This window comes from Argiope bruennichi, chromosome X1, assembly GCF_947563725.1.
Source record: "Argiope bruennichi chromosome X1, qqArgBrue1.1, whole genome shotgun sequence".
NCBI classification, from domain to species: Eukaryota; Metazoa; Arthropoda; class Arachnida; order Araneae; family Araneidae; genus Argiope; species Argiope bruennichi.
The window spans coordinates 19,070,543-19,084,118 of record NC_079162.1 but is presented as its reverse complement, the minus strand read 5'-3'; the positions used below and the strand labels follow the sequence as shown (position 1 = coordinate 19,084,118).

General features: G+C 31.4%; 1 protein-coding gene across 4 annotated transcripts in view; it reads right to left on the bottom strand.

Annotated features, from left to right (window-relative positions):
• Window positions 1–1,036: 1,036 nt before the first annotated feature.
• The window catches only part of LOC129958529 (tau-tubulin kinase homolog Asator-like), a 109,835-nt gene continuing 97,295 nt past the window's right edge, over window positions 1,037–13,576 (bottom strand). For all 4 annotated transcript variants that reach the window (XM_056071065.1, XM_056071064.1, XM_056071066.1 and 1 more), the window contains exons 8-10: window positions 13,411–13,462; window positions 8,236–10,382; window positions 1,037–1,259 (exon numbers count right to left, since the gene is read on the bottom strand). In XM_056071065.1, the coding sequence (XP_055927040.1) occupies window positions 1,211–1,259; window positions 8,236–10,382; window positions 13,411–13,462 (2,248 nt within the window). In that variant the 3' untranslated portion in view covers window positions 1,037–1,210. The remainder of the gene's footprint in view (window positions 1,260–8,235; window positions 10,383–13,410; window positions 13,463–13,576) is intronic.

Genomic DNA, 13,576 nt, shown 5'->3' with positions numbered 1-13,576 from the left:
CTCCTTTTTCTTAGTTAGTGGCAGGGAAGAGCGAGGTTAGTTCTTACAAGGGGTAGGTCCGAATTTTAAATTAATCGCCCACTGAAACTCGTTTTTCTCCACTTGGGGTCTCATTCATGTGACTTCCTCGTCGATTACTTGACAATCTGCAATAAGTAGCAAAGAAAGTGCTCGAGATAAAATTGATTACATACTAATTAGCAATTTTTCTTTTTAAATTTTGTTATGTACCCCTCGCACGTATCGAGATATAAATTGGTACCTCAAGGGGCTATATATTTTATTTTCAGTGGGGTTACCTGTTACTGTGTAGCATCTTTTCCAGAGTAAATTTTAATTTTATAGTTATGCTTCCGTTTCCTTTTTCTTATTTTTCCTAGGAAAATTTTTAAACATTATTAATATTAAAACGCAGTCACTGACGAATAAATGTCAAAAGAAAGGATTTTCAGAGCGTCGTGAGATGTGTGCCATCAAATAAAGATCTGTGGTACTTCATCAGGACAGTCAGCCTCATCTTGTCATAACAAAATTAGACTTTATCAAAGAATACCGGAGGATACTTTTTACTTTTCCGCCTCACATTACCATTGCTACCATTAAACAGGTGTCTCAGTCTTTCAAAAAATTCCCCAGTGTGATTCATGGGTGAGGAAGTGCATGTTCATTTTATTTGCTTCTAGAAAATAAAATAAACAACTTCTAGCAATGGAAGTTTTAAAAATTTGTAGATAGTTGTAAAAAAGAAAATTTAGGTTCATTTCAAATTTTGAATAATATTCTGCAATTTGACTATACAAATCTTATCGTCAATAAAACTTCATAAATGCAAAGAACAATTAGAAATGTTTAAGTAGAAAAACTGTTATGTAAAAATGCAAGTTACTTTTGTTTAAGAAAAAGAATTGCACTTTTTAACTGAATGCTATTCTAAATTTGCTTGAAATCCTTTTTATAACAGTGTTAAATATTCTTCCAAAAAGTGCGAAAGCAAATATATATGAGGAGAAAGATTTTAGAATAATCAACGACAATCAAACTAACTAATCAACATAGTTTATTGTGCAGTTTATAACAGATGGCAGTAAACAGAAATAATCTGCAGGTTTCTTCTGAAAAGGAAAATATTTCTTGAAACTGAAATAGGAACAGAAAGAAAAGAAATGAGATGATGTAAATACACGATGAAAATAATCAAATGTTTACACTTTTAGGATATGCTGGCAAGAGACGTGGCTGCTCTCCTGTACCTCCTTCGTCTAGAAGAAAATAATTCATATTAAAAGGTGAGATGAAGAAATACATATTCTTAAGCAAATTACAATGCATTCAAAATGACAAATCTGATGACAAATAATTAGAAACAACGATACGAAGTCAAATAGGAGAAAGCTTAAAGTTTGCGTACGTACACTACGATGCAAAAGTTTAGACATTCGGTTTCAAAATTTAAAGTTTTAATAGTAATATAACAAAAACCTTTAAATACGTTTAAAAAAATCAAAATTATATAATCAAAACACATTTATCTTATTTTCTATAATACAAATTTTTTGGGCTAAAACAGAAATTTGCTTGACATTGGACAATATCACGTATTGCTAGTTCTCGGATAATGTAGATTTCTTTAAAATAGAAGTCTCTCTATTCTCACTACGAACACTTTATCACACACTCGTCACATTTCAAGTAGCAGACTGAATAATATACTCGAGATAACACAACGCATAAATCGTGCGCGCTTCCTACTGGATTTCTAACTTCTTAATACTGCTGGTCTTGAACTTGGTCTGAATATATATCACACATAATTATTTTAAAGATATGACGACATTAATACAAAAAAACACAAGACTTATATAACATAAAATATTGCAATGATTCATTTTATATATAAAAAATTAATTATTTAAGGAAAGATTACACGTATTTCTTACATTACTTTAAGCATTGCACTATAAGGTAACAAAACATTGACAACTTTATATTTTAATCCGTACTGAAATAATGCTGTACTAATAAACACTTAATACTGGACAAATTTTCTTCTATAATTAACACAATTATGTTTTTAAGTTATTTTTGGAAAACATTCATTTACTGTGTTGTTGTAAGGTGTTCATATAATCTCTTTTCTCCAACCTCCAAATTTGTTGACTATAGTTCATTATTTTTTCCACTTAAAAATTCATTTTTTACATATTAAGGAAGTGAGACTCAACAATAAAAGTTAAAGATCTACTTATATGAAAATGACCGAAAGAATAAAATTTCAAAATTGTCAAATTCGGATGACAGAGAATCTCGAATTTAGAATCCTCTCAATCCATAGAAATATTGTAACAAATCTTTACGGTCAGATAATTATTCCAATAAGATGATGCTTAAATGATTTGATCACAACCTCTCAAAGAACATCGAAAGTTGGCAATATTAGAGGTATAAATTTCCACTCAATCTTTTCACTGAAAAGAAAACTGCTTAAAGTTTTATTTGGGTTTTGGGTAGCATAACATTGCGAAATTCTTATCATTGTTACTAAATATCTTTGAAGATTTTCTCTTACTATAAAAAAGTTTCAAACAAGAGATAGAAGCATCTGAGGTAAGATCCAAATGAATAGGTTTTGTGCTTAAGTATACAGACATATATTTTGCTTGATCTTTCGTTTATTATTGAATTTTATATGGAAGGGCTCACACAAATCGACATAACAAAAGGGAAAAGTAACTCATTCTCTGGGTAAATCTCCCGTAAAATGACTTTCTAACACAGGTTTATTCGTAAAGCAAGTAATACACTGAAACACGACCTTTCGGCAAAGCTGCATCGAATATGATATTATAACCTATATGTAAATTTTTTTAATGATAATACCTTGCAATAATTCGCTACCACCAACAGAAAAGGCCAGAATATTTATGTCACAGAAATTCATGGTATCGCACTGCGTTTTGATTCGAGTGGATGTGAATTTGGGTACTGAGAGAAAAATTTCCTCGTCAACTTTACTGATAAGAAATGAACTCTACTCTTCCCACGCCATTTTTTTTAATCTGCTGTGTTCCAAATTGTAATGGAAATCATAGGAATGGCCCAAGAGTCAGTGTTTGGAGAAATCTATGCATGCCTATCAACACTTGCCCTCAGTTAGAGAAGATTGAATTGCATTTCTTAAGGTATAATAAGCATAAGTTACAATTCATTGAGTCTGCAGATAAAAATAGGATTGTTCAAGTCGATGAAATTTCTAAACAAACTCTACTTCGATTTCAGAGAGGGAAATATATCTGTTTTCTATTATAATTCAGAAAATGCCATTACAAATGTTACGGCCTTTATGATAATTAGCATTTCATCTTCATATAAAAATTTGCTTATATTCTTCCTATAAATAAAATAGAAGCCGAAACTTTACACACATTCATCAAGGAAAATATTATTGGATTGGAAAATGCTGGCTTTTAAGTGATAAACACAACAATTCAATCAATCAAAAAGCAGTGTTTCAGTTCGCTTCTCCTTCACGTTTATATTCTTTATACTCAACCGTTAAATAATGAACGACCTCTTTTTTTTTCATGATTGATACCGTCCATTTATCGAAAAGTATTCGCAATAGCTAGATCAATCAGAAGAATACTGATAAATGTATATTTTACCCCAATTTTAAAGAAGGCATTTACGAAAAAAATTCACAAAATTATATTAAAAATGTTGAAGAAACTAATGACAATGTTATTCATTATCTTGATGAAATAATTGAGGTGTTTTAGGAGTAAATCTAATAATAGGATTGATTTTAATACAGCACCCTTCGAAACGTTAAAATCATGATAATTAACTGAAAAGAACAACATTGTTAAATATGAATACAATTTATCATTAAAGATATCGGAGCCTAACAATTTAGAAAAACAAAATGTTAGGTGAGTACTTAAAGATTTCAAGAAATTTATACCGGAATTTAGGGAAGAATGTTGTTTATGTTTGGTTGAAGGGAATATGTTTGGTTCCAGCAAAAAAATTTTAATATTAGTTGATCACCTCCTCTTCAAATTTTAGGTTCATATTTTTCGGCGGCTGACAAAAAAGTATGGAAATGCATAGGATAATGAACAGAATGGTGTAAGGCTTCTAAAATAGTATGAATTATATAACTGTCAGAATTTGAAGCTTAAAATTATTTAACTGAAGAAGCCATAAATACTAAGTTACATAGAGTATTTATTTGAAAATTTTAGCGAATATTAATCCTGGCGAATCAGATGGTCGCAAAATGCAGTGGGTTTGTTGTGAATCTGTGGAACTTGGTTGTCATAATTAAAGATAATTTAATTACGCTGTAATTGCTTTTAAGTTTCCGAAACAATTCTGAATAAAAATATTCGTAGTAGAAAGAATTCGGTTTTCAGCTGCTTCACTTCCATTCACCATTGCTCCAGAAAAAATATTCCTCTCATTATCAAGATTTGTCGGCACCATTATTCTTTGAGAATTCATAATATCTCCAATTTTCGGCCTTCCGACCCTACTTTTTTTAAAAAACTAAAGCGGTAGCGAAAGACCGGAATGGAGTAATGTGGAGTGTTTTTTAGAACATTTCTTGCTATTGCTTACTCCCCTTGGATAGAAAACCATTTCAAACCAAGAGACAAGAGATCGGGGAAAGAGGGGTGCAGTAGCTTCTGAGGGTAAAGAGTCCTGAGCACCCGATGGCAGAAATCTGACTTTATCTCATATGAAGATGACACTCACACATTCGCTTGCACAACTCCTTTTTACATGGGGGGGGGGGGTCTCTTTCACGCACTTCACAGATAGAACACAGGATAGAGAACAATCATGCCAGAACCCCGACTCGGAACCGGGACGCCCAGATCAAGGGAAGGACGCGCTACCCCTAGGTCAGGACGCCGACAGAACAATTTTGACACCAATATGTCTAATTTCTGAAATCTATTCTGAAGAACAGTTCTGAATGGTATGATGTTTTAGCGAATTAAAGCAAAGGTTAATTCTTTTTAGGAATTTACATTTATTATTTACGGAAAGATACGCATAAGATTCTGGGCATTTATACAGTTCGTGAATTTCTTTTTAATGAATTTTACATATTTGAAATTCCTGCTTTTTATATCATATATTGAAGCCATTCTCGTAAATTAATTTTAAAAATTTTCCTTTAAAAATTCCTTTTTGTTCTTTCAAATTTTTTTTGCAGGGTTTTCGCTTGATTCTGCGTCGTTTTCAAGTACAAAAATCTATTGAATTATCCAGTTCTTTCTGCCATCAATAATGAATTGATTTATCTATTTTTCTGTCAGTTATAAATACGATGATCTTTCCTGATAAATTTTGTATTTTGAACTGCTAAAAATCGAATATACTCATGAGTTATGCCGATTAGTTTTATAATGGCCCAAGATGATTCTCTTTTAGTAGGTTGATTCAAAAGTTTTTTTTAAAATATTGCTTACAATATTTCCCGTTTATTTCAACATCTGTCTACTAAAAGTTACCATGCTATATCAAAACTGGGATCAGAAATATAGAGATGGACTGTATAACTTGCAAACCCTACAACTGACTTTACTATACTGTACTGTCATAGCATTTAAAATTGATCTGGTTTTCGATTCCACTTACGATGGCAATGATCCAATTCTCAATTTTACCATTAAATGGATAATACGGCTCGGATAATATCGGTAATTTGACGTCCAACGTTACAGTTTGATATAGATGAAATAGGATCAATTTGCTTAATTTCAATTCATCAATTGAACAATTTACGATTATTTTTCTCTCTAATAAAATCATCATTTATAGGTTTCAAAAATTGAATTGTGACTCAATTTAATAAATATGTAGTGAATGCCAATGAATTTTCAAATACAAAACAGAAAATTATTAACTGTAAGATACGCCTCAGCTGAATGTGACGTAATCAGGATACGAGGTTCGGTATCTTCTCACATTTATGCTCTGAACTAGTAAACGTATCCACACTCAGCCGAAGTATAGTTTGAAGGCCATAATTTGTTATGTTTTAATACTGAAAATAAATTTATTATATGTTAATCTGGCTTTGTGACAGGAAAAAACTTTCAGCATCAAACACCATAACAATCAGAAGACACACAACAAATCCCTGTCAAATAGTTGTCAGATTGCATCCTGTATTAAAGATGCAACGTAACCTCTGCACCGTCTTAACATGGTTTTTATGACTTTCTTTTTCGTTCTCAATTAATCCTTTGTGAATAAATTTACTTATATCAAGTTTTAATAATTATTGGAAAACTCAGCTCGCCTTGATTTTGAAAACACTACTAATCGACGGATCATAGAGAAGATATCACGAATTGCTAGTTCTCAGATAGTGTAGATTTCTCCCAAATAGATTACTGTCTTTACCAATTACAAATACTTTGTTTGGTCTCAACCGTTTCGTCTCAAGTAGTGGACTCAATATTAACTCGACGTAACGCAACGCACGTCTTAAACGCCAACCATTGAAGAAAATATTTTCTAACTTCTTTAAGAGACACGGTTACGGATTCCTGTGAATTTTTGTTAGCATATGCAAATTTATAAGAGACCACATCACAGGTTTCAAGTACCTAAGTTTTGAAAATGATAGCATTTGGACGTCAAGGTGCCACGAACGACAGAAATCCAAAATGGATGAGGCTCCGAAGATTTGGCATTTGGAAGCTAAATTCATTTCGGAGATTTCGGCAATTATTAACTGATCAAAGAAATCTATTATCAAGCAAATATGTATGTGAAGCAAGTATGTGAATCTTCGCACTGTCATGATTTGCGTTAGGAACCTCTGTCGCAAACAATGTGGTGGCTCGGTCATGGTTTTGGGCAGCCTTTTGCTACAATGGACAAGTGTTTCTGTACTTTACCATTGATCAAAAAAAAAAATAATAATAACAATATATTAAGGCATTAAAGGATGATTTGCTTCCATTTACCAGGCTTCCAGGTGTCTTCACTAGGAATTTCGTCATGATAATGCTTCTATTCACACTGGAAACAGCACGCAAGTTCGGTTTAATTATTAGAACATAAAAGTTCTCAACTGACCAGCGCGTAGTCCAGATCTTAACTCAGAAGAAATTATTTGGGCCATCACGTACTGCAAAGCTTACAATAATAGTAGACGGTATTTTATAAATGAATTCAAGGCATATGTTGAAAATGTATGGTTCGGTTATTGAGTCCCCAAACTATATAAGATTCAGTTTTTTCGAGGGAAGCTCGTGTTTATGAACTAATCAACAAGAATAGATGCGCAGTAGGGTTTTTAAATCCTTTTTATTTCAATTTAGTTTCATGTGTGTCCAAACTTTTGAAACAATGTTAATTTTGTGTTTAATTTCTTAATAACTTGCAATATGCTCAAGTTAGATTTCTTATTATGATATATGAATATGTAGAACATTACACTGAAACCGAGTTAGGAAAAATGATTAAATATGCTTTGAAATCTTTAAGAAATTATTAAACTTTTATGTTTATTATTAAACTTTTGTCTCTCGGTGTAATAATAAATTGAAACTTACTATGATGTACTAAAAAGGCAATGAATAAGTTTAAATAAAAATTATAACTATCTATTGTTTGCAGTGAAAATTTTATCTTTCTCAATCTTTTGCATTGGTAAATGTACCAGTCATATGATATTGATACATATATTGTGTATTTGTTATGGAAAATGTATAATTCAAAAATTTTATTTGAATTCAAACAAGGTACAAAGCGTAGCAAACATCCTAGTATCAATCGATTATTTAAAACATAATCGCTTAACTGTCTTAAAAACAGTAGCTCTACCATTAAAATATATCAAAATGATAAACATTTTGAAAAATACTGGAAATGCAATTGCATTTAAATATAGATTGCGTTGCACTCGAACATACTTCAATTGGAAAATCCATTGATTTATAAATTTACTGGCACTTGACAATCACGCATAACTGTGTGTTTTTTTTTAAGTTAGCGTAGTCACAACTCCTTCTTCCGTTAATATATTCAATCAACTAACTTAGCGCTGCATTTTACCAACGATTACCAAGTTATTGGATAACACTTGCTCTTTTATGGTGCTTTTGAATTAACAAATTTCTGAGAAGTCCACTTTTCTAATGGAATGATTTACTATTAGAAAACTGCCGATATTTAATACAGATTATGTTAATATTAAAATCATCTTACCTGGAAGGCAAACAGTAGTCAGTAGGAGGGTCATCTGGAGGAGACTGTAACATCTGGAGTGTTGCAGGATTTTGAAAAATTCCAGACATTGCATTATCACCAAATGAACGTGCAGATGCATAAGTTTGAAATTTACAGGATTGGTATTCTTCGGAGGAAACTGCTTGTGCTTCAAAATTAACTGAAGATGGTCTTTGTCTTCTTCTAATGAAGTGTAATTTCAATTCGCTCTCATCTTTTACGTATTTGTTTTCAGAGTTAACTCTATGCCTCCTATTTCCTTGGTTTTGCAGGTAGGCCTCTTCAATTTTGTGGGGATCCTTAACAATAGGATCTTTTTGTGTGACATTCGAAATTTCATTTCCACTAGTTGAACTATTTAGAGTTTCTCGTTGAGCATCGATTTCTAGTGATTGGATATTGTCATTTTCGTTTTCAGTCACATAAAAAATGGGTAAGTTTGTTTGAGTTTCAGTTCTTCCGTAAACCTCAAGCGATTTCACAATTTTTCCTTCTGTTACAGCTGATGTGTCAACTTCATATTGATTATCAGTCTGGAAATTTTTTATACTTGAAGATACCAAACTCTCCAGCATGTCGAGATTTTTTTCAATATTCTTTTCATTTACGGTTTTCGAGTCATTTATTCTTTCGTAATCTTTATTATCACAAATAGAGTAATCTATTTCTGATTTTTTATTCGTGTTATCTGAAGTTGCAGGTTGCATTTCAAAATGATCAATATCATCTTTTCCAAAAACTAATGGCTTTTCTTCCATTATTTCATCGTTTCGTTCTGTTGTTGTATATCGGCATGATTTGTTATTACTTACATTAGAAGGGTACTGATCACTTGGTTCTCTTTTCGAAAGGATTACGGAGTTAACAGTTTCTTCGCTTATATTGATTATATTTTTAACCATATTACAATGGTGTGAGTCAACAGCCTCAACAAAAAAACGTGTGTTTTCGACTTTTTGTAATGCATTTTCTTTGAGTTCAATACCACCAAAAGGGTTAGAATTTTTATCTTGAGAGTCGTGTCTCCCACGTAAGCTGCTATTAATTGATCTCTGATAAACATTCGAATCAGAAAGACTTTTCTGAACTTTCGCTGTAATATCATGGATTATGCTAGTTTTTTCAAATTGATTCGAGATACTACGCTTATTTATGTTAGGAGTCTCGCTAGTTGTTGCCTCTGCTCTTCTTGTTACAGATAAACTAGAAATTCCAGAATCCGAGATGTTATTTAATATTAATTCTCTATTTTCTTCGCTGCTAACCGAGTTTTCTTTTGCTAGCACTTTCGAGGTATGAATGAAAGGTAAGGAATTCCTTCTGCAATCCACATGAACAGGTTCATCAGCAGGTTGTTTTGCTGCAACGTTGCGCATAACATCAACCTCATATACGTTTTCATCAAACGAAGCTTGTTGTTTCAAAGGGGGCTTTAAATCAGAACGAATGAAAAGAGAAATCGTCGGGCAGCTCCAACAACGAGGTAATCCCTGTTGCCCTTGTACTTTATTTGAATCGTGAAAAATACTTTTAATTAATAGATGAGAGGGAATGGTGGCAGGATGCGAAACAGAGCGACGAACCGAATGCCTGGTTTTCTGTTTCTTATTCTTGTCCTTGTAACATCGAAGTGTCGACAGAGAGTTAATGCAAGAGTTTTGGAAAAGTCTTGAATCTTTCTTGAAAAATTTATTCAAAGGGCGTAACTGCATATTTTCTATTTTTTTTGTTTCAAAGGATGAATTGTCTTTGGAAAGTGAATCCATGAGAAAGCTTTCGGTCAGTTGTGATAAGCATTTGTTACACTCTGCAGAAGATTCGGATTTTAATTTTGCTTTTGTTTCTTCACTAGTTGAAACGAGATTTGACTTATTCACTGGAAATTTTGGTTCAATGCTTATTGAAACAGAAGGTTGACAATGACTTTTAGTACTAGAAGGACTAAGACTAAATCCAGTGTCCTTACTGTCGTTCAAAAAATTGCTTATCTTTTTCTTGTTCATCATGTTGTTAGAGCTCTTACTTCTTAACAACTGTTCCTTCCTAACTTCGCCAAGTCCAGATGTGGGAAGCAAGTTATTGCATGTACTTTTGCTTCGTTTTATTTGATCCTTTGCTTTCAGTTTCTAGAGTGAAATTTAAAAAAAAAACCATTAATTTTCTATATAAAATAAAAAGGTATTTAATCTGATATTCAGTTTTAAAGAGCGTTTCAATGCAAGGAAGCAGAAACAATAATTTGTTTTTATAAAGTCTGAGAGTCTGAATATAACAACAGGTAATTAGCAGTATCGAATTACTATTTTAGTTTGAGTATAACATTAACACAAAACGAATTATCATTTTTAATTCGACATATGTTAAAGCGGTTGTTATCAGTAAGCATTTCATACCAACAACAGAAATCATTTTTAAATGCTGCCCTCTGTAGAATTGTGCTTATTTCTGCCACAAAGCTTCTAATAGTTTTCTAAATAAGAAAAGCGTGATAGGTAATATTTGTGTTTAAGTCTAAAGAAATTAATTCTTAAATTTCATCAACTGATAATCAAAAAGCTAGAATTCAACAAAAATAAATTCTCATATGCTTTATAAATAATATATCGAAAATAACTCATATAGAGAAAAAGCAAAAGTCAATAAATTTCAATAATGTATTTACAATCTACGTGCAAATTTTTTGGACCATTGAGCCCTAATTACGCAGGTTTGGAAACTCCTTAGAAGTTTCAGAATTAGGTTTATTGATTGAAACTGCTCTTCTTATTTTTATAAGAAAATACTCCAAACGTTCTAAAAATTATCCTGCAATTCCGCTCGAAACTATAAATACAATGTTTATAGTTTAAACTATAAATACAGTGTTTAATGGATAGTTTCAGAAGTAGTAATATAGTTGGAAATCAAGTATTTCCAATACAAATGATTGATTGAGTTCTGCTTTGTATCAATAGATTTATTACTTTCAATGAATTTCGTTTTTTTTACATGCAATACTACCCATCTCAATTTTCCTGATTTTTACGACAGAAATTAAAAAATGATTTTATCAAAAGAATAGTTTTGGTTTTTTTCTCACATCTGGGATAAACATGAAACTACAAGCTCATGCCTAGTATGAAAAAAATATTCGTTATTGATTGAAAAAAAAAAATTAGATTTTTTTTCTTCTTCTTCTTATCAAGTCTTAAAAATTGAAAGAGTGGTTTTGCTTGTACTGGCACCATGAGATGGCACTACTTAATGCATTAAAGGCATTTGGTGTCACTTTTAGTTAATTCAAAATTTTAATGCTTTGATTTTTCTTTTTAAAGTCAGAAAGTGAGGGAAAAAATTCTCAAATGCCATTTATCCATGCTACGCCATCTATTGATATTACTTTTCATTCGCTGCCTAACCTAATAAATCCGAGGGTTGTTCAGATATTAATCTCCTTTTGCACATTGTGCAACATAACAGCACTATTTCTGGGAAGTTGTACAAATTTTTTTATTAGAAATTGGTGAATGAATTTAGAATATTGCTTTGAAGTCAACTTGTTCGTTTATCACTTGTAAAACAAGAGCGAAATAAAAATTTCACCAAATATCAAGCAATGCCATTTTTGTGTGAGAAAAATATAATATTTTGGAGCTGGAATTCATTCGAATAGTGCGATCCATCAAAAATAAGCTTCAATGCATGACAAATTGCAGAATGATTTTGCATATTCCAAGGTAATGTTTGTCAGCATACCGTTGGACAAAGCCAAGAAACTTTGCAGCAGTCCCTTTCGGAATTTTTGATGATGCTCCCTATAGCCCAAATTACTCTCTATGATTCAAGTAGATAGAACAATGGATTGCGTCATACCCTTAAGAATATGACGATACATACCTCAGTATTCAAATCTTATTAAATTTTATGACAATGTATTAAGACCAGATTTAAGGAACCTGTCAATTTGCGGCTTCTGTAAATCTAGTGTTCTGATATTAAATATATCAGAAAACATGAATATTTTGTATTGGAAGCATAACATTAATTACTAAGCATACAACGAAACATATATTTATCTGAATTTGTTTTCTTTCAAGGAAATCAAATTTCTAACATCTGTAAGAAATATACATATTTATCTCTATACCCATCAAACTGACAGGTTCATTTTATAAGCAGTTTTTTTTTCTTTCTAAAAAGCATTGTAATACCTTCATGGACTAAATAATTATAAAAATTTAGAGGTCTTATTTATAGCGCAACACATGTTCACGATTTATAGATAGATATATAAGCACATCCGTTTATAATTAGTGTTAGTTGGTGCAGATGAATTTTGCAAATCATATGTGTAAATGCGATATGCATGCGCATTTTCCTATATCCCATTGTTACTGGTTTTATTTTGCTCAGCCAAATATAACTTGTGGTGTTATGTATAACGTGTTATTGTAATGCATAAATTTTACTTATTAATAGTTTTTATGCTAAAAACAAAACGAAGTAAGATCAAAATCCTTAATTTACTTTACCCATCAAAATGATAGGTTTCAAGAAAAGCAGGTACACAACCAATCCCCGCAAATCTAATGGAATGACGACTATGTTGAAAAGTAATGTAATGTTGCCCTTTTTCATTGCGCATAGTAAAATGTTTTCATCTCTATGTGTCTGACATTAATCACGAAACGGAGCTTGTTTCCCGAACTATCGTCGTATGTTTCAAAAAATTAAAGATTAAAGTATTTATTGGAATTTAGTTTTAAAAAACTGTTAAAAACTCTTCTATCAACGGATTAGAATAATATAAAAAACATGACAAACGTTTTGATTATTCATTAGTTTACAAATAATTTTGTTAATATTAACTTTAAATACCTCGTTAGAAACAATTTTCATTTCCAATGTTGCACAACACCATTCAGACTCTGGTAAAATATAATTTTTTAACAAAGGAATTAAACTTTTATAAAAATAATCTATAAATAATTTTAGAATCCCTTCTGTTCAATCTTCTTCAAGATACTGAAAGATTTGGTTGTAGCGCAGTAATTTCAATGAATAGAGATGCGATTTTAAATCATGTCTGAAATGAGACATAATGCCAGTAATAACATGCCTTAACATAATAATTTTGTAATTCAAATATATTATAAAAATGATAATTTTACTTACTTCGGATTCTTCAAAAGACTCACAATGGATAATTAGAACATCAGATGATGACCTAAGTGAAATGAAAATAGATTACAATGTTATACTATGTGTAGTAAATCGTAAGTTGTATTATTATTTTATAGAATGCTTCGTAATGCATAGGGCGCTTTGAAGTTCCAAGTAT